The sequence below is a fragment of the Chelmon rostratus genome, chromosome 12, assembly GCF_017976325.1.
Source record: "Chelmon rostratus isolate fCheRos1 chromosome 12, fCheRos1.pri, whole genome shotgun sequence".
Taxonomy (NCBI): domain Eukaryota; kingdom Metazoa; phylum Chordata; class Actinopteri; order Chaetodontiformes; family Chaetodontidae; genus Chelmon; species Chelmon rostratus.
In genome coordinates, this window is record NC_055669.1 from 6,526,235 (window position 1) to 6,548,479 (window position 22,245).

A 22,245-nucleotide genomic window follows, 5' to 3' on the forward strand; every position below is an offset into this window, starting at 1 on the left:
GTCATGTAATGCAACTGGTAATGGTGGAGCTACTTTTAGATATTACTTACTGTTGAGTAGTTTAATTTGAATGACTGGATTGCTTCATAAACTGATCAGGTTTTGAATGTAAAATAATCTGCGAAGTAATGAGCTGTCAAATAAATGCAGCAGAGTAAACGCAATATATTTACTTCTGAGTATCTTAATTTGTATGAAAAAATAAAATGAAAGCACAAATACATTAAAAACTACTTGAGTGTAGCGCTTCACTAAATGTTGTAATGTTCCACCCCTGCATGTGGAATTTGTCAAAATGAACACCGTATAACACATATGAAACGGTGAGAAGGCGCAAAAACACCCCATCTTAGGTAGAAATGCACCAAATGTGCTGCTCCCACACACATGTTGATCATTCAGCTAATTTGGCAGGAAGTCTACAAATTGTGTCAGTTCCAGTGTGCTCTGGATCATTCAGTCATGGTGACTCATCTCTACCTTGGTGTGATAATCTTGGCTGCGTTTGCAACGGCTATCGCTAATGCAGGTATTCTTTGCATGTCCTTGTACATCTGTGTTAACCTTACACACATTTTGAAAGTGCTTCGTATACAGCAAGTGGTCTCATGAGAATTTGCTTGCAGATATCAAAGTAGTCTGTGCAAAGGACTCGGTAAAAATCACATGGAGGATCAGTGCCGAGTTGGTGCCGCATGCAGCTCGCTTTTTCCTTGGAAGCTGCATGCCGTCTCAGTTGGATGTTCTACCCACCGGAGAGGGGGAAGCACACTTCAACTACCAATTTGCTGACTGCAAATTTAAAAGACTGGTAATGTAAATGTTGTATTTACCTGAAATACCTTTGAGCTTCTCCAGTTCTCCAATAACCTGTTTTTCGACAGATGAAAGGAAAACGTCTGCTGTATCAAAATGAACTGACTTACAGGCCGCATGCAAAGTCCAAACCAGCGGCCTTTGTGCATCCTATAGAGTGTGTTTATAAAAGGTAGAGTATCTTTTTTTTAAAAAATGACACTCCACTTTAAAGCTGAAACATGAGCTGAGAACTGTTCCTGTTCGGTTCCAGACCTGAAGGGTGGGTTCCCCCTTTCCTGAACCCTGGATCGGGTGTTTCTGAAGGTCGAGGCGGGCTGGTCTTCCACATGGCGCTCCTCAATGGTGAGTTTTCACCTCAAATACAACATGTGGATACTTAAGGGCACGGTTTAAGCCATTACGCTTTCCCCACAGAGCAATTAACAGGTGTGGCGAGGACAAATGTCGTCCCCCTTGGCTCGTTCATGCCGATATGGGCGGCAGTGGAGCAGAAGTCCCATCAACCCTTGCTGCTGCTCATGGAGCACTGTGTGGCAGCCACTACGCCAGAGCTGCAGCCCGGCAACCAAGTTTACCCCATCATCAGCAATAAGGGGTGGGGATCAGACACTGGTTAGTTTTTCCAATGGCTGTTTCAGAATAAAATCTTCGTGCGAATCTGAGATTTAAATTTCTTCAGGTGTCTTTTGGAGAGCATGAGAGGAAACTCTGTGTTCCTTCCCCGGTACCACTCGTCTGCTGTCATCCTTTACCTTCAGTCCTTCAAGTTTGATCTTGGAGAGGAGGTGAGAGGCTGAATGGCAGCTGCTATAAAGATTTTTTTTTCTTTTGTAACACATTTTGACTTAGTTTTGTCCTCCTCAGGTGTACATTCACTGTAAACTGGTTGCATGGGATCCTGAAGTTTTTGATGAAAGCAAGAAAGCCTGCCATTATGTAAAGGAAAATGGGAGGTAATCCTGGATTAAGGGAACATTTTGGAGAGTTGTTGGAAGCATGAAGCGTGAGCCAGGAGGCAGCTGGCTCGTTTTTCACAGGATGTTGCATGTTGTAACTTTCTTGGTGACTGCTCCTGGCTCCTGGCTGCTGGCTGCTGGTAGTGGCATATTTTTATTTTTGAACTTGGGGGAAAGCCAGGCTAGCTTCCAGTCTTGACACTCAACTAAGCTAATTTCCTCACAGCTGTAGCTCCAAACAAAGACACAATTGGTATTGGTTTCCTGTGCGCTTATGTAAAACTTCAACAACTTGTTTAATTTGACTGCACTACATTTCAAATATTATTTTACTTCACATTAATCTGACAGCTTGATAACTGTTTACAAAAGAGTTTCTTAAACACCATCTTAACTCAAAATGACCTGAGTGAGTTTAAAACATCAGAATATAAACTTCAACTGTATTTTTACTTGAATGTGTGAATATGGGTTTTTTAAATAGCAGAAAATCATGCCCTTATGCTTTTTTTTCTGTATATAATCGGTACTTTATTAACACCATGCTGATATGACACACACCATTGCTCCTTTCTTAGATGGGAACTACTCGACGACCCCTCTCGGAGCTCCATCTGTAGCTGCTGTGAATCAACCTGCAAGTCTCGCTCCAAAAGAGGAGTCGACTTGGGTATCTCTCTACAAGCTTGGCTGTTTTTTACTTTGTGCTTTTTCCTTCTAAGTCCTTCTAATTTTTATTTTTCCCCTTTTATCAGAATCCCACGGCTTTAGTCACAATTCTGTGTTGGGACCCCTGATCATCGTGGACCCGTCTGAGTCGAAGGCTCACGGCATACCGCAGGTGTCTGTTACTGCAGCTGACTCATGTGTAATGATAAGCCATGAAGGGTTGTTTTAAACACTGGACAAAGATTTAAAGTTCTCAACGTTTTCTTCACAGGACAGCCCAGTCTGAGCTGATGGAGGCTGTATGACTGTGCATAAGTCGGGTCAGTAGCAGATGGACTCAGCCTCCTGACTTACAAGATGTTGGGACATCAGCTTTACAAGATCTCAGCTTAAATTGTTTGCAGATTCAGTTGAAGCTGTGGTGGTAATTGCCAACATAATGCATCCATCTGAAACCCTCTGTACAAATAAACCTGTAAACTCCATTGAGATTTTACTGTTTTTATTGCATCTGGTAGCAGTGTCTTCATCCTGCTTATCCTGGCACAGAACGCCATCAGTAGCACTTGATAGCTGCTGCTTTTCGTCTTTAGTTCTCAATGAAGTCATCACAACTCGAGGGAATAAACAAAGAAAATACAAATATCCAGACTTTATATTAAAGCCTTATAGTTGCACATGTCTCAGTCTGAGCTGTAACCTGCTGCACGATTGCTTGTTGTCACAGCTTATAAACCCATAACCTGTCCTGGTTTATCACTAGTATTTACACTTTGCTGGCTATTTCAAGGCAACTGACTCGCAATAAACTTACAGTTAAAGGACCATCTGAATTATGTCTCCTCAGACGATCAGTTGTAATGTGGCCTTCAGGTCCTCAGAGCCATCTTTGTGGGTCATGTGATTTAGAGGACACAGCCATTTTTTCTGTAATGAACACCTCCCTGTTCAAGCTCAAGCTGCAAATCATAACTTAAGTCCTTGAATTCTGATCTTACTGATCATACACTGAGGCAGCACATCAAAACAGCACATCTCTGTATTGTCAGTTTCTTTCTGTGATTTCTTATGTGGAATAAAAATTGGGCCTCTAAAGTCTGCGGTTGAATGTACCATGGAGTATTCCTGAGTTTAAAATCAATGGAGAAAGGGCAAGTGTTTACATAGAAGGATGACTCTCTCTGTGTGGATACTCTAGATCTCTCAGTATTTGCAACTTAACCTGTATTTACTACCTGCAGCATGGTTGCAAGGATAGTAGTAAAGAAAAACGGTTTTGCTTCCTGTCCTTGCATATCTGTGGGTTTCTTATATACTATAACATAAATGATATGACAAACGCACATATTTAAATGTATAAGATGTGTCTTTTCGTGCCGCTGATCCAGCTACACCATATCAAAATGAAATGGGTCCGACGTGTGACATGATTAGTTGCTCTCTGTGCTTATTATAATTAGGTTGATGGCCGCTGCACCTGAGATTGTTGACACGCACCAGGTGAAAGAGGTTTTCTTGATGGATGTCTGCCAGTCAGGAATAAAACAACTCACAGGGTCAGTGGCAACTGTTGAGTCATGATGGCTTTCTTTTGGCAAGGTGCACTGCTGTTGAGCCTGGCAGCTGCCGTGTCGGTATATGCAGGTGATATTGCAGCGTTACGTCATCTTTAGCTGAAAACTGATGAGTAGAAACTTTGAAACTTGAGTTGTATTGTGCTCCTTACAGACATGAGACTGGACTGCAAGCCTGATTTTGTGACGCTGGTGTGGACGGAGAGCAGATCCCAGGCCGACACCTCACTCCTCCGTCTGGGTAACTGTTTCCCCACCAGCCTCTCGGCCAGGGAGGCTGTTTTCAGCGTGGATCTGGATGATTGTAACTTCAGGAGAACGGTGAGTCGCACACTTCTACCTGCAGGCTGTGAGTCAACTGTTTTCTGCAGCTTAACAGCCATTTGTCTCTCTCGTAGGTTACTGGAGATCATCTGATGTACACCAATGATCTAACCTATAGTTCCTCTCCCGGTTCTCACATCCCCCCCTTCACTCACCCAGTTGTCTGTGCATATGAGAGGTAGGTGTATGTCAACAATAGCTGTTAAGTACAAGTGAGCAAACTTGAGTTCTACGCATGCATGTGCCCTTGGCAGCTGTTGCTGTACTCAATCTGCTTCATCGTATGCAGGCCCAAAGACTGGTACCCTTTGATTTATGACCCAGTGTTTAATACGTACGGTCAAGGAGATCTAGTGTTCCACATTGGACTTATGAATGGTGAGTGTAAAACATGACCTCACTGGAACTAGCTGAATTCTCAGTGATACCTATAACTCATCTTCATTTACCCCCTACAGGTGACTTCTCAGGCCCTGCTGAATCAACTAGTTTCCCTCTGGGCTCCTTTATCCCTATCATGGCGAGTGTGGCGCAGAAGACCCATCAGCCCTTGCTGCTGCTTCTTGAGGAATGTGTTGCAGCCACCACACCAGAGCTGCAGCCTGAGAGCAGCATATACCCGATAATCGCCAATAAGGGGTACCCTTGTTACACTGGCAATAAGGACTGACTTCCTGAGCTTTCCTTTTCCAGAGACTGGAAGTAAAATGTGTGTTCTTCAACCATACAGATGTCTTGTGGACAGTAAGATATCACGCTCAAAATTCGAACCAAGGTCAAAATCATCTGAGATCCTGCTGTCCCTTCAAGCCTTTAGGTTTGCTCTTGGAGAAGAGGTACGTGAGCCTCATTCTGTAAATGCTGCATGCTCGTTTTTAACTGCAGGGCTTTATTGTGGAAACATCTGCACTGAAGACTTTATGCCATGCACCCTCACTTCTCCTAATCAACAGGTGTTTATCCACTGTAAACTTGTGGCTTGGGATCCTATTGGTCTTGACCATGCCCACAAGGCCTGCCACTACGACCAACAGCATGGGTAAAAATGTCACTTTTTATAAATGGCAGTATATCAGATTTTGATTTGGATAGTTTTTCCCAATGAGCTGGTCAGATGGGACAGTTAAGTGTTCTACACTAAACACTCAGTTTTAATCATTTGCATCATGTTGGATTCTGTATTCAGACCTTATCATGCAACAGCTGAAGTTGATGGAGATCTGAGAAGGTACGGTTACACTCCTATTCTGGTCTTCATAACTCAGGTGGGAGCTGCTGGATGACTCTGCTTATAGCAATCTGTGTGACTGCTGTGAATCCAGCTGCAAGTCCAGGAAGATGAGGAGTGTAGAATCAGGTATTTGTACAACTTCTGATGTATTAAACTGCTGTCATGGGACTGTCCTAAAACTTTTTTTTCTTCTTTAATATAAACAGGGAAGCATGGAATGGTACAAAATGCAGTCCTGGGGCCACTTACCATCACTGATGTGAATTCCTGAAGTACCATCAAGGTAGGCATGTTATGTTTGAATTGCACTATTATATTTGTCAACTACTAAACTTTTCCTTTCTCTCAAAAGGAACGGATCCATCTTTACAGACTGGTTCTTTCAATCTGAATTGGGGTTTTATTCTTGGTTTCTAAAGCTTCTTAAAGCTTACTGCCTGTCTCTTTACATTTCAGATGGTAATGTGGCCATTAAAGATGTATCCAAACCACTTGAATGCTCTCAAATATTTGACTTGATTTGAGTGTAATGATCTTAAAGGGGTGAACTCAGTGTTTTTGCTAAGAAACATGAGAAAAGCTTGCTTTTACTCAAATCAATGAAGAAACATGCATTGACTGGCTTGTCTAAATGCACGATTCAATGCTGACCTTCATGTTCATTGCACCATCAGGTCCTACATGTTTACATTCTAAAATGCCAGATCCTGTGTATGTAGTGCAGTTCATCACCCCATACCAGCATAAATGTGCTGTGACTAAATTTTTATTTTATTGATCCCAAGACTGGGAAATTATTCTCTGCATTTCACCCATCTCTGTTTGAAGAAACACACACACATGCAACATGCAGTGAAGCACACACAGGAGCAGTGGGCTGCAATCATATGCCCGGGGAGCATATTGGGGGGGGGGTTAAGTGCCTTGCTCAAGGGCACATCAGCCGGCTAATGGAGGGGGAGGGAATACTCCACTATATTTAGCCATAAGGTGAATATATCTTGATCTTGGCTTCATGTGCAGGTCATGACATGATGTTGTGCAACAAGTGTCCTTGGTGGTGTTTGTTTTAGACCAGTCCAAGTAAGATGGCAGGCGTTCAAAGACCTGTTAAATCAGTCAATGACCTCCTGTTCTATACAGATCAAGATCATATTTTAATCATGTTATCCATCTTTGAAGAGGAATGGTGGATGGCATAGATTGCACCAACAGTTTAATTATTTGTGTGTGTAGACTAGATTTAGCAGTGCTAAATTATTCCTAGTGCCAGACCCAATGTCAATATTTATATAAACATTACACAAGATGTCCCTCAGCTTTGCCAGTGAATCTACTACTTTGAATTTACTCTCTGTATGAAATATTTGGAAATAAAGTTGCCTTGGTTCAATGCAATTCAAGCAACACTTAATATTAAACTTTTTATTGCCACAACAAAATAGTATTTTGTGCACAACAGATTTGAGTGCAAATCTAACAACCATCTGTGAAACATTTCACTTGAGAACATTTTTTAACAAATAGGAAAACAACTTGTAAAAATACTATTTTGCCATTACAAGTGATTGGCCGCACGCACATACACATTCATACAACGTTAATTGCCTTGAGCGCGCATGTGCGGTGAAAACGCATCTACAACAAAAAAAACGGCTCTCGGCCGGGAGTCGGCTCCCATCGTTCACGTCCTAACGTCACTACCACGTACGTTACTCTGCAAATCAGAAGAGAGCGGGACCCGCGCGGAGGCGGGACTGCCGAGCCGAGCCGAGTGAATTAACTCCCGTCGGGAGGATAAAACTTCAACTAGCAGGACTTTTGAGCAAGGCGGCAGGTAATGTTGGAAGGATAACAACAATGAGAAAACATATTTTCTAACCAACATGCTATTAAAATTTTAAGCCCTTCTTACCCTCTAAGCCTTTTTTATATTCTCAGCCTTTGGGAATAAGTGCATTTTCCACAATTTAAGCTAGCTAGCTAGCAAACACGTTTATAGCCAGCACTAAAAGCTGTTAGCATTGTGGATGAGTAGCTTCGGCTTCTCTATAGACTGCTGTACCTCACTGCACTGTTGTGTATGTGTGTGCGTGGTTGAAAAACGACTTTGTGTGAATGTGACGAATTTACATTGTGTATCTTATGGGCAAAAAAAAGTGTCATACAAGCTTAACATTAAAATGTATCTGCATACTGGTACACTACAATAATAATAATAATTAATATGCCGCGATAAGTCTGGGCCAGCCTTTCACAGGATTTTCAAGCCCAGCTGCAGGTATTTGCTCCCTGGTAGTCTGAAGAGCGTTTGTGACATGGGGCATTGATGCTGGGTGATAAGATATGGCTTGCCACCAGTTCATTTCCACTTCATTCTAATGGTGTTGAGGCCAGGTCTTTGTACTGGCCAGCCTGGTTCCTCCACACTAAACTGGCAAAATAATTTCTTTATTGTCATGTTGAAACTGGAAAGGGCCTTTGTCAAATTGGAAGCACGCAATTGTCTAAAAGGTTATTGTATGATGCAATATTAAGATTTTCCATAATATGTTCTAAGAGGCCAATCCAAAACCATGAAAAAAAAAAACAACACTAAAAGCACACAAAAGTATGTGACCAGAGGTGTCCACATACTTATGGTCATATACAGTAATATTGAATGTTACAGAATCACATCTGTGTATTGTAATCTTGTTTGCAGAGAAGGAAAGCCACAGGCGTAAAAATGGACTGGTTCCATTGTAATCAGTGCTTCACAAGGAGGGGGTCGAAGTTTGCTGTGTCCAGCTGTGGCCACATCTGCTGCGAAGCATGCATTAAATCTCGTGAGGCAGTTCTATAGTGTCTGCTCTGCACCTTAAGTCAATTTGCTTCTACTTTTCAGCTATAAGCATTGCATATCATGGCTCTTGTCTCGTATGCATCTTGTGATTATGTCCTTTCCCACAGAGCAGTGCAGCGTGTGTGGGACCCATTGCAGTTATCTGCCCATCACAGATGAGGTTGGTGAGTTTGACATTTTTACTGCAGGTTACTCTCTGATGCCATAAACAAAGAATGGCCTTGTTTTACATAGCCAAGTTATTTAATTTACACAGATGTTCTATTTCAGATGAAGCCACAGGAAAAGGTGTTTTTCAAGGACCCTGTGAAGCTCATCCAATCACGGCTGGAGAACATTTCACAGGTCTGTCTCCTCTGTGCTGCATTCACCCCAAGCTCCCTTGTTGCTTCCCTTTTTAATTGCTTTCCTGGGATGTTAAATGCCAGAGCAGTCACTCAATTAATAACCGGTCAGTGAGTCATTCAACAAGAAGTTGCTTCAGTTAGAGTGATATTTGACAAGATTAAAAGCATCACTGTAGGATTACTCTAAGATCATTTGGGAATCACTGAGCCACAATCCCAAAGCCAGAATTGATTTACATGTTTTATTTTCACAAGAAGAATATTTTATTGTGAGATGTTCATGCTCCACAGATTGCCCTTTTTCAGCAGACACAGATGGAGAGAGTCACGGCGCACTTCAGGCATAAGTCTATTGAACTGGAAAGGCGTGTGAAGGAAGTCTCTGAGCAGGGTTACAGGTGATTGTTATATCTGTTATTGTTCCTCTGTGGCTGTGTAAGTAAAATCCCTGATTGCAACGCTATTCTTCCCTTGTCTGTTATCACAAGGCAACTGTCCGAGCTGAGGAGAGAGAACGCTGACTTAAAAAAGCAGCTTTCAGAGCTGAAAAGAGAGACTGCTGATTTGAGAAAGCCACTTTCTCAGAGGAGAGTAGGTGTTTCAAAAGTCTAATAGAGAAAAGCTTTATGTTGACAAATAAACCAGTGTTCATGTTCAATACCTAATTTAGTCTGCTCACTTTCTGCCACAGGTTTCTCCAGGACATTTTCAAATAGATGGGTAAAACCAGTTTTCAGTCATGATTAATAACAAACCAGAACAAAGGTTTTTAAAACAATTGAGTCATACCTTTTTAATCACATATACAGCACTCAAAGGATGTCCCTCCCTGTGGCCGTCGCCTCCCCAGGTAAACCCAATGACTTAAACTGAGCTGTTGCAGTTCATGTTTTTAAGTGGTGATGGCTCATTTCAGATTTTTTCATTCAAGTTGATGAGCGTGTTTTCCTTTACCAGTTACCCCCCGTTCAAGACCCACGAGGTATGTGTTGTAGCATGATCAACTGGATTTCATTCTTTATCCTTTATAAAAAGTTTCCAAAATATTTTGCTAGTTTAAACCATGTTGTCTTAGTCACTTTGGCTCAGCAGAGGTGCAGCGGTGGGCCAGAGACAGAGGTCCCAGTCTATCCTCCCTCACAGTAAGTTTTTGAGTTAGATTGGGTCCATGTAATAGTTTGAGAGCCTACTCTAAATGAATGTGATGATGACAGAAGCGGTATTTTCCATTAATTTGACAACACAAACATCTTAACTCGAGGTTAACTACTGTAAATAGCTTTTCCTGCAACTTTCCAAGAGAATTCACTTCACTGACTGGCTCAGTGGATGGAGTTTCTTCTGTTCTGTTCTTAATGAGAAGAAGCTAGCAAGTGGACCTTTAGTTTAGATTTACATGCTCAGTACAAAATACACATTTATAGAACAGGCTCACATTAGTATTCATTAAATATGTAATTGTGGACTTCTTATAAAGTGTTTCAGATATTTGGTTTAACTTTTGTTGCATAAACACTGACGTGTTTCTGCTTTTGTCAGACTCCTGGATCAGCTACCCCCATTTCTAGCCATAGTTCTCTTCATGAACACCTACACAGTAAGTGTGTTTGCAAACATGTTTTTGTAGCTCTGCCATAGTTTCTGTGAATAAAACGACACGACACTATACTAAATCAGCTCAGAAGTGAAGTGTATTCTATTATTAATCAAAATCCTTTCACCTCTGTTTTAAAAAGGAACACCGACTCCTACAAGGTAAGAAATGCTTTCAAATAACTTCTGCCAACACATTGTGTCACAATTCTAAATTTTCTGATGGGAAGCTTTTCTCATGTTACTATTAAGTCCATTTCTGTCATCCTCAGAACTCGTCGTCAGACTCCTAATGTTTTCCAGTTCCAGTTTATGAGTGGACTATCAATACAGTCGCCCAGGCGTTAATGAAATGGCCCCCCAGGGACATTTTTGTCAGTTAAGTTCATTAAGACCGTCACGTCTTTGTTGGAGATACAAATTTGTAATAAATGAATGTCTTGTACATTGCTGAGTGCAGGCACTTAATAACTGTTAATGTTGTACCATGTGGTTTCTCTGTTTAGGAAGTAACCTGCTACTTTAGCTTATTGGTCATTGGTTGATTCATCTATTGTTTCTGGCAGTACAATATGTGGCAGTAATTAATATTAGAATGATTTCTGCACATTAATTACACAGCCACTTGCTTTCTGCTCACAACACAGAATTTATGTTTGATCAGTCAGAAGCAGTTGGAGTCATTACTTCACACAAGAAACATTGCTTGCACACGATTATAAAGGCAAATCCTTTACTGGTTTCCAGTGACAATTGTGCCAGTGGGAACAGGAAAAAAATACATTGAAACATCTGCAAAGGAAGACACCAAGTGTTATTGACATTTCCTCACAGCATGACACTTGCATTAACTTTCCATTACTAATAGAATGACAAAATACAGTGATGCACACTGCGTTACCAACATTCTGGTCATCTAAACTTTTCTAATGAACTAAACTTCGACTCCATTTAAAGCCCACATCATCCCTGTAGGTAAACTAAGAAATACTACACAGTATGGAGTTTTTATGAACTGATTACCTGAATGTATAAGGTTTGTGCTATGATTCATAATTTGATTTGACAGAACTGTATTTTTTTTTCTTTGGATTCAAACCCTTTGCTACTTATGAAGTACATGTTATCTTATCCAGTTTGTTTATATTACAAACCATCAAGTCACACCCTAATCCTATTAAGACAAAAGAGAGGTAAAAATACTGACTGAATAAGGGCAAATCAAAACTGAAATAGGAAATTCTGACGTCTGTATGATGTGATTGCTGGTTTCTCAGTACTGTTAGCCTTTACTATATTAAAAAAGGTGCAGTTAAATGCAAATGACAAGCAAAGCATTCAAATAGTAAACCCAGTATTACAGCAGAGCCTCAAGAAGAGAATTGGGAAATGAGTTTCTGAAATGTGCTGTAGACAGTAATACAATTAGATGCATCATGCTTTTTTTCAAAAGGCATGAGCACTGACTTCAGTGTTAATGGATCAAGAATGACACTGTTAAGTTAGGAACTCATCATTCGTGAAAGAATTGGATTTAATGAACATAATGGCAGCAGGCTCTAAAACCAAAGTGCAAGATGTCAATTTAAAGTGTACATGTCCAGTGTGCTTTTCATGACAAGGAATTATTGGCTGTAAAGGAATGATTACACACAGTGATCAGTCAACAAACTCATTAACGTAGACATTTTTCTGGAGCAGTTACTCATCTGCTATAGTCAGGTACCAAAAGAACAACCAGTTTAAATTATACTGCTACAATAGCATAAATCTGTAGTCATGATGTCTAAACAAAAATAGTAGCTCAAAAACATAGCAAACCAGTGTACAAGTTACTGTCCTATTTACAGCAACACGGGCAGCACAATTATAATCCAAGTCCAAATATATTAGGATAAGCTGGAAATGCAGCATATATAAAAAAACAAACCTCATTTCGGGCTTGTACTGGGAAGACTGGAAGTGACAAACCTGCCTAATTAAAGCAATTTAAACCAAAGTAATAACTACGCTTGTTGGTGGAAAGGATGTGAGGATCACACTCCACCAACTTTTTATTAATGTTTTCTAAGTCTGGTTCCAGTGTCTTAATCAGTAACAATAAGTTCTTGGTCAGTCTCCCCAATGTCCTGAGAGGCAAACCAATCTCGCACCTGCTGGTAGCTCATTCTAGATTTCTTGCATAGAGAGTCGAGATCTTTTTCATGTAGCGAGCCCGTTGAAAGGTAATATGCTACTAATGGCTGGATATCAGTGGAATCTGCACTTGCTGCGTTTGCTTGAGATTTCCGTTTGCGGCCACCTCCAACCCGAGTAGATGTTGCAGAGCTACTTCCGTTAGTTAAACCACTGCTACTTTGCTGGGCTGCTACTTCTGCCAAGAACTGGTCACGGACTCCCTTCACCCAGCGCAGCTGGCCATTTTTAACAGCATACCGTGTGTCCCCAAACCACTGAATAACATCTGCACGAGGTAAACCTGTAAGCTTAACAAGTTCAGTGTAATCTTCACTCTTGGGCCACTGGCAGCGCAAAAAGTGCTGCTTTAACACATCCAACTGCTCCTTGGTCTTTCTTGGTCGCCCAGCAGGAGTGAGGGCAGGGGATATGGATGAGGAAACCCCTGAGATGCGCAAGGGAGTGTGTGAAGGACTGGCTTTGGCTGAGTGGGCTAACTTCTTTGATGTGCTGATGCTCTTTGAAAGGAGTTTATTGGGCGAGGCAGTCAGTGGTGGGCTGCCAGAAGGGGAAGAGTAGGGAGAGGTTTTTAATGTACTTGGTGGTTCCTGTGGAACATCTGGCTCAGTCTTGCAGGTCTTGGTCAGTTGCAGGGGTTGTTCTTCAGTTTGTTCCTCATCTTTAAAACTGTCCCCATCACCAGAAAGCTCCTCCATAACATCATACCCCTCTGTGTCAAGGACCCTTTCCCCAAATGCTTCCAGGCTGTTTGACAAAAAGGCCTGAAAGAAATGTGAATTCCTAATCCCATTGCTACGGGCTCCCTCGGGGCCCTTCACTCCATTTATTTGACGAGTCTTTTGAGTAGTAAGTGGAAGAGGTTGATCATGTTTACCTCCAACTGCTGTGTGCTGAGAGTAGTTCTGGGCTGCTGCCAGGCTTCCTCGGCCAACTCTAAGCTGGTACCGGCTGTCGCTGAACCATTTCCGAATGTCGTTACGGCTCAGCCCAGTTTCTTCCTGCAAACGTCTAAGCTCTGCCTCTGCAGGCCAGTTCTCTCTCAGAAAGCTCTTCCGGAGGGCAGCAAGCTGAGCTTTAGACTTTTTGTAGCGCCCATGACGGTGCTGTCGAGAAGATGACTCCGAAAGGTCAAGGGAGACATCGGCTGCGGTGCTTGCCGGCGTCTCCGTTGGTGAGCGGTAGAAGTATGAATCCTGAGGAGGCGGGAGGGTGGAACTGAAACACGGGGCAGTGGGTTTGGCTGGTTTATAGGAATCTGGTGACTCACATTTTGGTTTCTTCTTCTGGGGGGTGAAGCTGGAGAGAGCACCCTCTACTTTGTCGCTATCCTTCTCCTCAATTACCAGTTCCTCGTAACTTTTGCTCACGCTCTTCATTTTGGCTTCCTCGTTTGTTTCAGTAGAGTCGTCACAAAGCTCAGGCACTGCCAGCTTCCGCCGTGTCTCCTCTATCTCCTCTGAGGACCAGCTGATACCATATTTAATTCTCTGCACCATAAACCATACCTTAACTTTGTCCAGCGGCAAGGCACATACCCGAGCCAGAGTGCTAACCTCATGGGATGACGGGTATGGAAATAAGTTAAAGGCTTGGACCAGCTCTGGGATTGTGTCAAGTTCACGGGTTTGATCTGACTGCGTCCATACCAATTTAAGTCCCTCTGACACCAGAGGCAGGCACACAACAGAGTTGTGGTTAGTGGTGAAACTAGCCACACCACTTGCGTTGCTTTCAGCTGAGCTGGCAGAGTGGTGCAAATCCTTGGAGGAGCGTTTAAGTTCAAACGTTCCATCGCATTCCCGCTTTGTTACTTTCCCTTCAAAGGACTCCTCCATGCTTGCAAGTAGTCCGTTTCTGCCATTATGTTCACTGTAGGTCGCCATCTGGGATACCAAAATGGGCCTTTTTACCTAGAGAAGAAACAAAAACTGATTTAGTTGTTGATGTTGTTGTTTTTTCTGGATACAACTGGCAAACTGTTTTCACGGCACAGATAGGACCACCGTAAGGAAAAGGAAAGTTGCTTCTGAGGAGTACGGCCGAGATGTTTGATGTTTTAAGAACTTTCTGTTCTCATCCATTCTCAAAGTCAATTATCTGACAGCTGTTTCCCCTCCCCCCTACTTTGCACTCCTAATTCTGAACTCCCAATGAAACTAGTCGTATACTCTGTCCAGACTGGGACCCCCTCCCCCAAAGTGTGGTGGCTGACTTTTGTTTTGTGTGAGTGGGGGGATTGGTCGCAGAGGGTGGGAGTGCGGGGATCTATGAGAAATCCATCACAGTCTACTTTCTCACCCCTTTCGAGTCAGGCTTTGTTCCACGTCCAAGTTCTCAGTCCCCAGAGTTAAGCGTAGCCTCTTCACAAAGGCAGATACCACAAGGGAAACCTGAGGACGGCGAAAATGAGGTGCATTAGTCACACTCGAGTCTCAAGTCGAGGCACACCACACACTGAAACGGCATCAAATACTGCTGATGAAAAATGATTTGAAAAACCAAATGAATATAAACACAGTTTTGTTCATGAGCAACAAGTCTTACGCCAACACATACCACCATGGAGATGTCAGTCTGGTGGCTAGAGGGCTAAATGCAATGAAGTGTAATTCAGATACTTCGTAACCAGCATTTATTGACACTTCTTTCCATAATTAGGCAGTCATTACCTGCTTATACGAATCAGGTGCTTGTAACTACTAATTGGAAAGCGTCTTCCAACTCACTATGTGCTCTTCACTTAGGAGGATTTCTGTATTTGGGACAGCGGAGGAAACGTTGCGCATTCAGGAGCTTACGCAAAGGCCGACGATTTAGGTCGGTTGAGCCACGCAAGAAATTTTCAAGTGTACCAAAAACATTAGCAAACAATTCTGAAATCACTTTATTAGTCACTGGTGACACACCGGAGGCCGCCGGGGTGAGATCATGCGGTGGCCTCCCAACTGCTCGCTGTCGTGCTTCAATGCGCCCTCGCAGCTCACGTCTGGCATCTTTGTTTTAGTGCAACAAAACGCTGGAAAAGTTGCTCGGTGCGCCTGCAGCAGCAGCAGCAGCAGCGGTCCTGTGTCTCCCCCCTTTATGGCGTACTAACTAAAACCCTCCACACTGCACAGGCGCACTTCGCCGTCAGACACGCTTGAGTGAAACACAAAAATAAACTTACCGAAAATGCCTTAAACGGCCCTTTCTCCCCGAGGACCGCCCGAGCGAAGAGAAAACAAAAGAAACCCGGAGTTTCTCCTCTTCCACTCCGCTTTTTACGGCCGAAGTTTAGACGAAGACCGGCGAAACAATGCCGTCTGTCTGCCTGTTTGACCCTTGTCTTATTTATCAGGCACCTCGACGGATTACGGCCGGGATACAAAGATGCGAGGCGACCAAGTTTGTAGCCTTTCGCAGGAGTTGAGCCGCCGGCTCAGCGCTGCCGAACGGGGCTCAAATCTCTCAATCCGCGATCTTCAGGTCTGGATCCGAGTCGCTGTGACTTCGTCGCCTTCCGTCCATCCGTTGTTGCTTTTGTTCTTTAACTGAGAAGTGTTTTCCCTGTCCGGCCAGATCGAGGCGAGGCGGAGCTGAAGACCAGGAAGCCCAGTAGGCCCAACGGACTCTCCCACAGTGACGGCGGGGGTGGGTGTGCCAGTCTGGGAGAGCAGGCCGTGGATTGGAGGGAGGAGGCGCCTGTATAATAAATCCGTGGCAGTAGGCTAAACATTTTCACGTCAACCACCCACCAGTCCCCACCCCTCCATCCCTCCACCCCTCCCCAACCAGGCCCGCAAACATCTGATGTGATTAGCAAAGGGAATCATCATCCTGTTACATCTGAACACTGAATTCATCCACGTCCTGCTGTCCCAGCTGACAGCAGTGAATAACCGGAGCTGCACTTTCAGACCTCCCTGATGGCCTCCTCCAGGACCCCTGGAGCCAACTCACAGAGCATCCACCCACTGAGGACACTGTGTTTACTTAAAATGTGGCCATTATAGCAGCATGGGCGAAGAGACATTCTGCATTTAAAAAATGAACACATTGTGGTTTGTACATTTCAGACCCAGTGGGCTTTATTTAAATTCAGCTGCCTTTGTGACAACAAATAACTAAACAAAGAAAATGCTTTTCGCTGACAGTAAAGTCTTTGAAATAGCATTTTAAACCTTCAAGTTGATGAATAACGCTTCCAGAAAATAAACTGAACAGCTAACTGAGAATTTGAGTGAATAAACAGATTGTAAAAATCCAAATAATTAAAATCCTTTTAATTTGTGCTGGGGGGCGATTTCCAATAATATCACCACAATTTTGACATAGAGAGGTTTAGACTTACAAATACGATCCAACAACTTATAAATACTGAGGCAGCTCTTAGATTCCTCTTTGTTTTGTAAACAAGATGGAAGTGTGCGATCAAGTGTTCCAGCGCTTCTGCGTGCCCTCGAGCAATACGCTGAACTCATATCAGCTGATGTTCTGCAACTAGAAAGCAGTGATTTACTATACTAAAGTCAGCGGTAGCAATTATAATCAATTATTGATGCTAAATAATAGGATGACATCAACAAGATGTATATACAAATCTTTCTGGAAGCGATTCTGCATCTATGAAGATGCATTTCTTTATTTAAGCAGTTGTTACATAAGCATTGGTAGTGTTGTGTGTATACACACATTGGATAGATATATAACAAATACGAAAAAATAATCATGTTTCTAAAATGTGTCCTATTTTTCTGTAGATAATTAGATTCTGTATACTGCTTCAGAAAGTGCACATGTAGTAATAATAAAGTCATTTTCACATGGCGTGGCTTCACCCACAGCTGACTTTAGTGTTTTTAAACAAAATGTTAAATACAGAAAACATGCTAGAGCATCCTTCATGGTTACCTTGTTTACCTCAGTATTCATAGAACGGCATTCATTAAGTACTCAAGAAGCAATGGATGTATTAGAGTAACTTAACCAATACTCCTTCAATAAACAGCATTGTCTTAATTGCTCTGTCATCTTTAAGCCATCAGTAATGGACTTCATCTGAAACCACCGATATGACAGCTACAGGTTTAGCGAGACTTTGGACCATGTAGTTTAAACAGTCTGTTACTGCCGCCTGGGTACTGATAAAGGAAGCGCTCAGAAGCGGTTGCTTGCCAGGGTGAGCATAAAGCGTGGCAGGCGGAGGAATGAAGGAACAACAGCTGACAGCCAGGAGAGATACGGGACCTGAGTCAGGAGGAATTTAAGGGAGGTGTAGTCAGCTACACTCCGTCCTGGAAAGAAACAGACAAACAAAATGTTAGAATTATGTGATTCAAATCTAAAAGAAAACCTCAGTAGAAAAGGCTGATACAAACTCACCATCAATATCTTGTATCCCATAGCGTCTTGCCAGATCACAGGTCATGAGTACTTTTCCAGTCAGCGACATCAGATTTTTATCTGTCGGGCAGAGAGAGAAAGTATGCTGAGTTTGCAAATGAACAAGACTCTACATTATCAGTTGAACCAGCAAATTCTTAGCAATAAAATCAGTTTCTGAAAGCATGTCGCAATGCACAGCATGTGCACATCAAATATGTGAGCAGAGTTACTCAAGTGCTGCCTTCTGTAAAGCCTCTGCATTTCACTCCATTCAACAATCTGAGGTGAACACCATCTCACGCAGTACAATCCCACCTGTCGCCAGGTTGACGATGCACTTCCCACTCAGTTCTGTGGATTCTCCGCTGGCAAAGACATCTTTAAACTGAGGAAAAGAAAATCCAGAGATGAAGCAAAAAAAAAAGTGAGGGAGCTAACAAGAGTGAGGAGTTGCTGTTCGGGAAGAGGGTACCTTCCAATTTACACCATGTACTGTGTCTTTCTCAAGAATCAACTGAGACACCAACTCTGTTTGCACCGCTCCCGGCCACAAGCTGACAGAAGTCACTCCCCTGCTTTTCAGCTCAACAGCCATGTCCGCTGCCAGTCTGTCGCACTGGAAACAAACCACAAAACAAAACAGGTTTTGATTACACTGAGCTAATTATACAGCACGAGCACTCACGTTTAATGAGATTTGGGCCTTAACAACATATGGTTTAATGAGAAGACAACTTACTGCGGCTTTTCCGACACCATATGGCACATTGAAGAGGTACCGCAACCCCCCCATTGATGAAATGGTGACTATCAAACCCCGACCTTGAGCCACCATCAGGCGGGATGCATAAACTGAGAAGAAATAGTGGCCCCTGCCAGAGAAATAAAAACAGAAATAAGTCAAATCATCAGTTTAAAATACCTCTGATAAAGTTACTACAGTAACCATATCACGCTGTGTTTCACATCACTGTCCCGGTTTCTTGTTTTGTATTCTGAAAGAGCTACTGCTTCCTCCTGAAAACTAACTTCAAAGGAAAAAAAACAAGTTGAATTACATCTGTCACCAAGCACGAGAAGATGATTAAGCAGCAGCCGATGACTCAGTTGACCTATTAGACACCACTAAGCACGAAAACACATACCTGAGACCTGTGTTGTTGATGGAATCCCAAATAGACGGATCAATCTCCCAGAACTTGCTCCCCATGCTCTCAAAGATGGCCTGGAATGAACAAATCACCCACAAGTCATTCTACTTTTATATGTGCAAGCTGAGCAGTGTTTCATGACAGTGCGGCGTACCTACCTGTACTCCAGCATAGGCGTTGTTAACCAGGATATCCAGCCTGCCATCCTGCTCACGTTTGATCTGCTCAAACAGCCCCTCAATGTCTTTGTCTTTTGTCGAATCACAGATAACCGGCACACAGTTTCCACCCCTCTCCTTAACCTGTGTTGAGAACAAACATGTCAGCTTTAAACCACAGACACAAGTCCTGACAGAAAGTCCGCCTCTGCAATACTACAGAGCAGTCCACATGTCAGGTGCAGCGTTTTCCGAGTCCTGCCCCACACATCGACTGCAGGGAGGAAGTGGCAATGAACATTGGTTCTGTCACTCTACCTAACACTGTAACTGTGTGACGCTCAGAGGTTCACCTGTGCGGCGGTTTGTTTCAGAGACTTCTCCTGGCGTCCTGTGATGTAGACGGTGGCTCCGGCCTCAGACAGCTGCAGAGCTATTCCCCTGCCAATACCTCTGGAGGCACCTGTCACCACACACACCCAGCCAGACAAGGACATTTTCTGCAGGGGGAGGAAACACCAGCACACACAACAGCAGGTAAACTACAAGTATGAAAAATGAATAGAAGTCTGTGTTGGTTAAATGTGATCAGAGGTCAAATGAAAATGGGAAATAATAAACTGAACGGGCAACATGGTTGCATAAATGAGGCTGTCATCTCCACCCACTGTCCAAAGTTCATCTGAACTGGGTTTTTTAGTTTTTCCCATTGCACAACTACATAAGGTCCAGTCACTGTTACTCAACATTATGTATGTGCAGCTGACAGATGACGCTGATTTAATAATAAGAGTGATCAGTAAGTTATCAGTGATCGGTTTAATGACAACCAAAGAAAAGGAGTGCAAACTTTGCCCAAAGGTCGTGATTGTAAAGGCATTTTCACTCTGTAACAGGACATAGCTACATGCTACAGCAGGGGAATACAGCATCAAACACCACACAGTAAAAGTCTGCCTTTGATTTTGGTAAATGTTTTGACGCCAACAGAAACATCTGTTCAGTTTCTCACAGAATGAGACAAAGATGTTCTTATGTAACAAAATATCTTCACTCAAAACAAACTTTCCTGCCACAAGGTCATGTTTGTGCGGTTCTTACGATATATTATCTCATCTATTTTTTAACAACTTTTTTTTTTTTTCATTTGACCGACAATTTTACTGTTACTAGACTCAACGAGAAAGAGTCAAAGACTTTTCGGAGACACTGACGACTCGTTTTCATGACTTGATTCAGTTATAGCTCGTGTTCATCGGGGGCGAGACTCTTTTGCCGGATTGTGAAATGAACTTTAAAATAAATATAATTCACCCAGTTGCAATAACGAAAGCAACAATACCTCATTCCACAGAAAGCGCTGGATCTGGCTCCGACGATGAGGCGTATCGGTAGCAACAATGACAGGTCTGCTGCACGGGGCTGTTATGATGTCATGCAGTATAACGCCTCGACCTACAATAACTGCACCAATGTGAGCAAGGCACCATGTCTATCGTAATATCGCGAGAACACACCAGACGACGCAGAGAGTGGAGGTTTGCTGAGGATTCACTCGCGGCAACTTCCTGCTTCGCTTGAATTCCGGTAGACTAACGTGAGCGCCTCACACTCACCCCAAATATTGTGGTTTCGCAGTGGATGACGATAGTTGAACCTTATTTCTAACTTGATCTTTAATCGCCGCCATTTTTAATAACTTAGTGAGCTATAATGACGTTTTAAGCGTGAACTAATTCTTTAAAGGCTGAAAAATCATTACAGGTGCCGTGTTTGACTCATTCGCTATCCTGCTTGTACAGCAACAGCCCGATATATACACATCTGTAGGCCGCTGCAGTTTAGTTAACAGTTTAGTTAACAGTTTACTCGACCGCAGGCCAGAATCAGTGAGCCATCTTGCTGCTGAGTGTTGGAAGCGATCTTTGGTTTAATGCACAACAATTCACACATGATGGCGCTGTTGTCTTCCTAACAATACATGTAGCCTGTGTTACAATAGTGTGTTGGATTTTTCTTTTTTAAATAACTCCAAGTATTCAACATGTGTTTGGGGTGTTTTTTTTTGGCAGTGTACATGAAAAATATTCAGTTCCTATTCACAGTGTATCTAAAGAGGATTATCTTTATTTAATGGTAGAGCACTGACACAGGGTTTTTTATGTGACAGTCCTAACAGTGTTTTCTATTTTACAAAGAATACAAACATGTGTGACATCAATGTTGATTAATTGATTTTATAACAAGCTAACAATGCTCCAGATTATATTTTGAAGGCATATTGGCTCACAGTAGAATAGTAGTAGTAGTAGTAATGAATAATGATGGTTTTGGCTTGTTTTGATTGTTTCATTTTTTGTGCACTTGATGGGGAACAGAAGCGATGGGGTTGGTTCTGCCATTTAGTGGCGTTAAAGTGCTGTAATATTACCATGAAAGAAAATTTCTAATATGTTTAATGGTTAATAACAACTGTGTTGAGGTCTGTGTGCACTCTTCATACTGCTGTGGTGATGTTCCTTCATTTTTTTCCTGTTGTATAGTATGTGTAGCCAGTATCTCCCATGTCATTTTTCCCAGTGTATCTGTTGGCACATTAGTGTGGGGATTATCGCCTTGCTGGGGCATCAGTAATTTGCATGAAAAGTGGGGCTACTGGTTGGAAAAGGTTTCTTTAGACTAAAAATTTCTTTTTTGGCACGGATGGAAAAGATTCAGTCAATCATTATCAACAAATGAACTTTACGGGAAGGTTGCTGACACTGCAAACAGATTTTTAATTTCAAGCCAAAGAAAACAAATGTAATGCTAATTCCTGATAGTATGCTCTATTTTGCATCATGACCTCGACACAGATGCAGAATTCAGATTATGCACTCGACCACTCGTTTTTCTGATTCCACATTAAGTGATTTAAGAAAAAGATTCTTTTTTGACTTCATCAGTCTGAAAATACATATTGTGACGGCTGTCTGGCCCCCCCTCCTTTCGTCATGGCCTAAGAGCTGGGTCGTG

The 22,245-nt window shown here is 42.6% G+C and overlaps 5 protein-coding genes across 5 annotated transcripts; 3 read left to right on the forward strand and 2 right to left on the reverse strand.

Moving 5' to 3' along the window:
• Positions 1–462: 462 nt before the first annotated feature.
• LOC121614826 lies at positions 463–2,749 on the forward strand. The gene is made up of 10 exons (XM_041948913.1): positions 463–529; positions 627–811; positions 885–988; positions 1,070–1,161; positions 1,234–1,414; positions 1,499–1,604; positions 1,684–1,772; positions 2,354–2,445; positions 2,531–2,612; positions 2,716–2,749. The coding sequence occupies exons 1-10, from the start codon at positions 463–465 to the stop codon at positions 2,747–2,749; spliced, it is 1,032 nt and encodes a 343-aa protein (XP_041804847.1).
• Positions 2,750–4,021: 1,272 nt separating this feature from the next.
• LOC121615366 lies at positions 4,022–5,844 on the forward strand. The gene is made up of 9 exons (XM_041949700.1): positions 4,022–4,088; positions 4,173–4,339; positions 4,417–4,520; positions 4,632–4,720; positions 4,801–4,981; positions 5,073–5,178; positions 5,296–5,381; positions 5,608–5,699; positions 5,780–5,844. Exons 1-9 carry the CDS (start codon positions 4,022–4,024, stop codon positions 5,842–5,844), a joined length of 957 nt encoding a protein of 318 aa, XP_041805634.1.
• Positions 5,845–8,301: 2,457 nt separating this feature from the next.
• LOC121615630 (RING finger protein 212B-like) lies at positions 8,302–10,706 on the forward strand. The gene is made up of 12 exons (XM_041950019.1): positions 8,302–8,401; positions 8,526–8,578; positions 8,689–8,763; positions 9,057–9,163; positions 9,254–9,356; positions 9,457–9,485; positions 9,575–9,615; positions 9,723–9,747; positions 9,841–9,907; positions 10,305–10,362; positions 10,502–10,520; positions 10,631–10,706. Exons 1-12 carry the CDS (start codon positions 8,302–8,304, stop codon positions 10,704–10,706), a joined length of 753 nt encoding a protein of 250 aa, XP_041805953.1.
• Positions 10,707–11,038: 332 nt separating this feature from the next.
• Positions 11,039–16,137, reverse strand: homeza (homeobox and leucine zipper encoding a). Its single transcript, XM_041949900.1, has 3 exons — positions 15,724–16,137; positions 14,856–14,947; positions 11,039–14,467 (listed from the first exon to the last, which is right to left on the reverse strand). The coding sequence occupies exon 3, from the start codon at positions 14,438–14,440 to the stop codon at positions 12,446–12,448; it is 1,995 nt and encodes a 664-aa protein (XP_041805834.1). The 5' UTR covers positions 14,441–14,467; positions 14,856–14,947; positions 15,724–16,137; the 3' UTR covers positions 11,039–12,445.
• Positions 16,138–16,623: 486 nt separating this feature from the next.
• dhrs1 (dehydrogenase/reductase (SDR family) member 1) lies at positions 16,624–20,673 on the reverse strand. The gene is made up of 9 exons (XM_041949901.1): positions 20,573–20,673; positions 19,584–19,730; positions 19,231–19,374; positions 19,067–19,146; positions 18,661–18,793; positions 18,394–18,537; positions 18,237–18,306; positions 17,919–17,999; positions 16,624–17,830 (listed from the first exon to the last, which is right to left on the reverse strand). The coding sequence occupies exons 2-9, from the start codon at positions 19,725–19,727 to the stop codon at positions 17,694–17,696; spliced, it is 933 nt and encodes a 310-aa protein (XP_041805835.1). The 5' UTR covers positions 19,728–19,730; positions 20,573–20,673; the 3' UTR covers positions 16,624–17,693.
• Positions 20,674–22,245: the final 1,572 nt, after the last annotated feature.

Coding starts and splice junctions, on each gene's coding strand:
- LOC121614826 (XM_041948913.1), top strand. CDS start 463: ATGGTGACTCATCTCTACCTTGGTGTGATAATCTTGGCTGCGTTTGCA. Junction 1,773..2,353: donor TATGTAAAGGAAAATGGGAG/GTAATCCTGGAT, acceptor CTCCTTTCTTAG/ATGGGAACTACTCGACGACC. Junction 2,446..2,530: donor CAAAAGAGGAGTCGACTTGG/GTATCTCTCTAC, acceptor CCCTTTTATCAG/AATCCCACGGCTTTAGTCAC.
- LOC121615366 (XM_041949700.1), top strand. CDS start 4,022: ATGATGGCTTTCTTTTGGCAAGGTGCACTGCTGTTGAGCCTGGCAGCT. Junction 4,089..4,172: donor TGCCGTGTCGGTATATGCAG/GTGATATTGCAG, acceptor TGCTCCTTACAG/ACATGAGACTGGACTGCAAG. Junction 5,382..5,607: donor CACTACGACCAACAGCATGG/GTAAAAATGTCA, acceptor TTCATAACTCAG/GTGGGAGCTGCTGGATGACT.
- LOC121615630 (XM_041950019.1), top strand. CDS start 8,302: ATGGACTGGTTCCATTGTAATCAGTGCTTCACAAGGAGGGGGTCGAAG. Junction 8,579..8,688: donor ATCTGCCCATCACAGATGAG/GTTGGTGAGTTT, acceptor GTTCTATTTCAG/ATGAAGCCACAGGAAAAGGT. Junction 9,357..9,456: donor AGCCACTTTCTCAGAGGAGA/GTAGGTGTTTCA, acceptor TTTCTGCCACAG/GTTTCTCCAGGACATTTTCA.
- homeza (XM_041949900.1), bottom strand. CDS start 14,440: ATGGCGACCTACAGTGAACATAATGGCAGAAACGGACTACTTGCAAGC.
- dhrs1 (XM_041949901.1), bottom strand. CDS start 19,727: ATGTCCTTGTCTGGCTGGGTGTGTGTGGTGACAGGTGCCTCCAGAGGT. Junction 18,794..19,066: donor ATCAACAACACAGGTCTCAG/GTATGTGTTTTC, acceptor TTTCTCTGGCAG/GGGCCACTATTTCTTCTCAG. Junction 17,831..17,918: donor TGGGATACAAGATATTGATG/GTGAGTTTGTAT, acceptor GTTTCTTTCCAG/GACGGAGTGTAGCTGACTAC.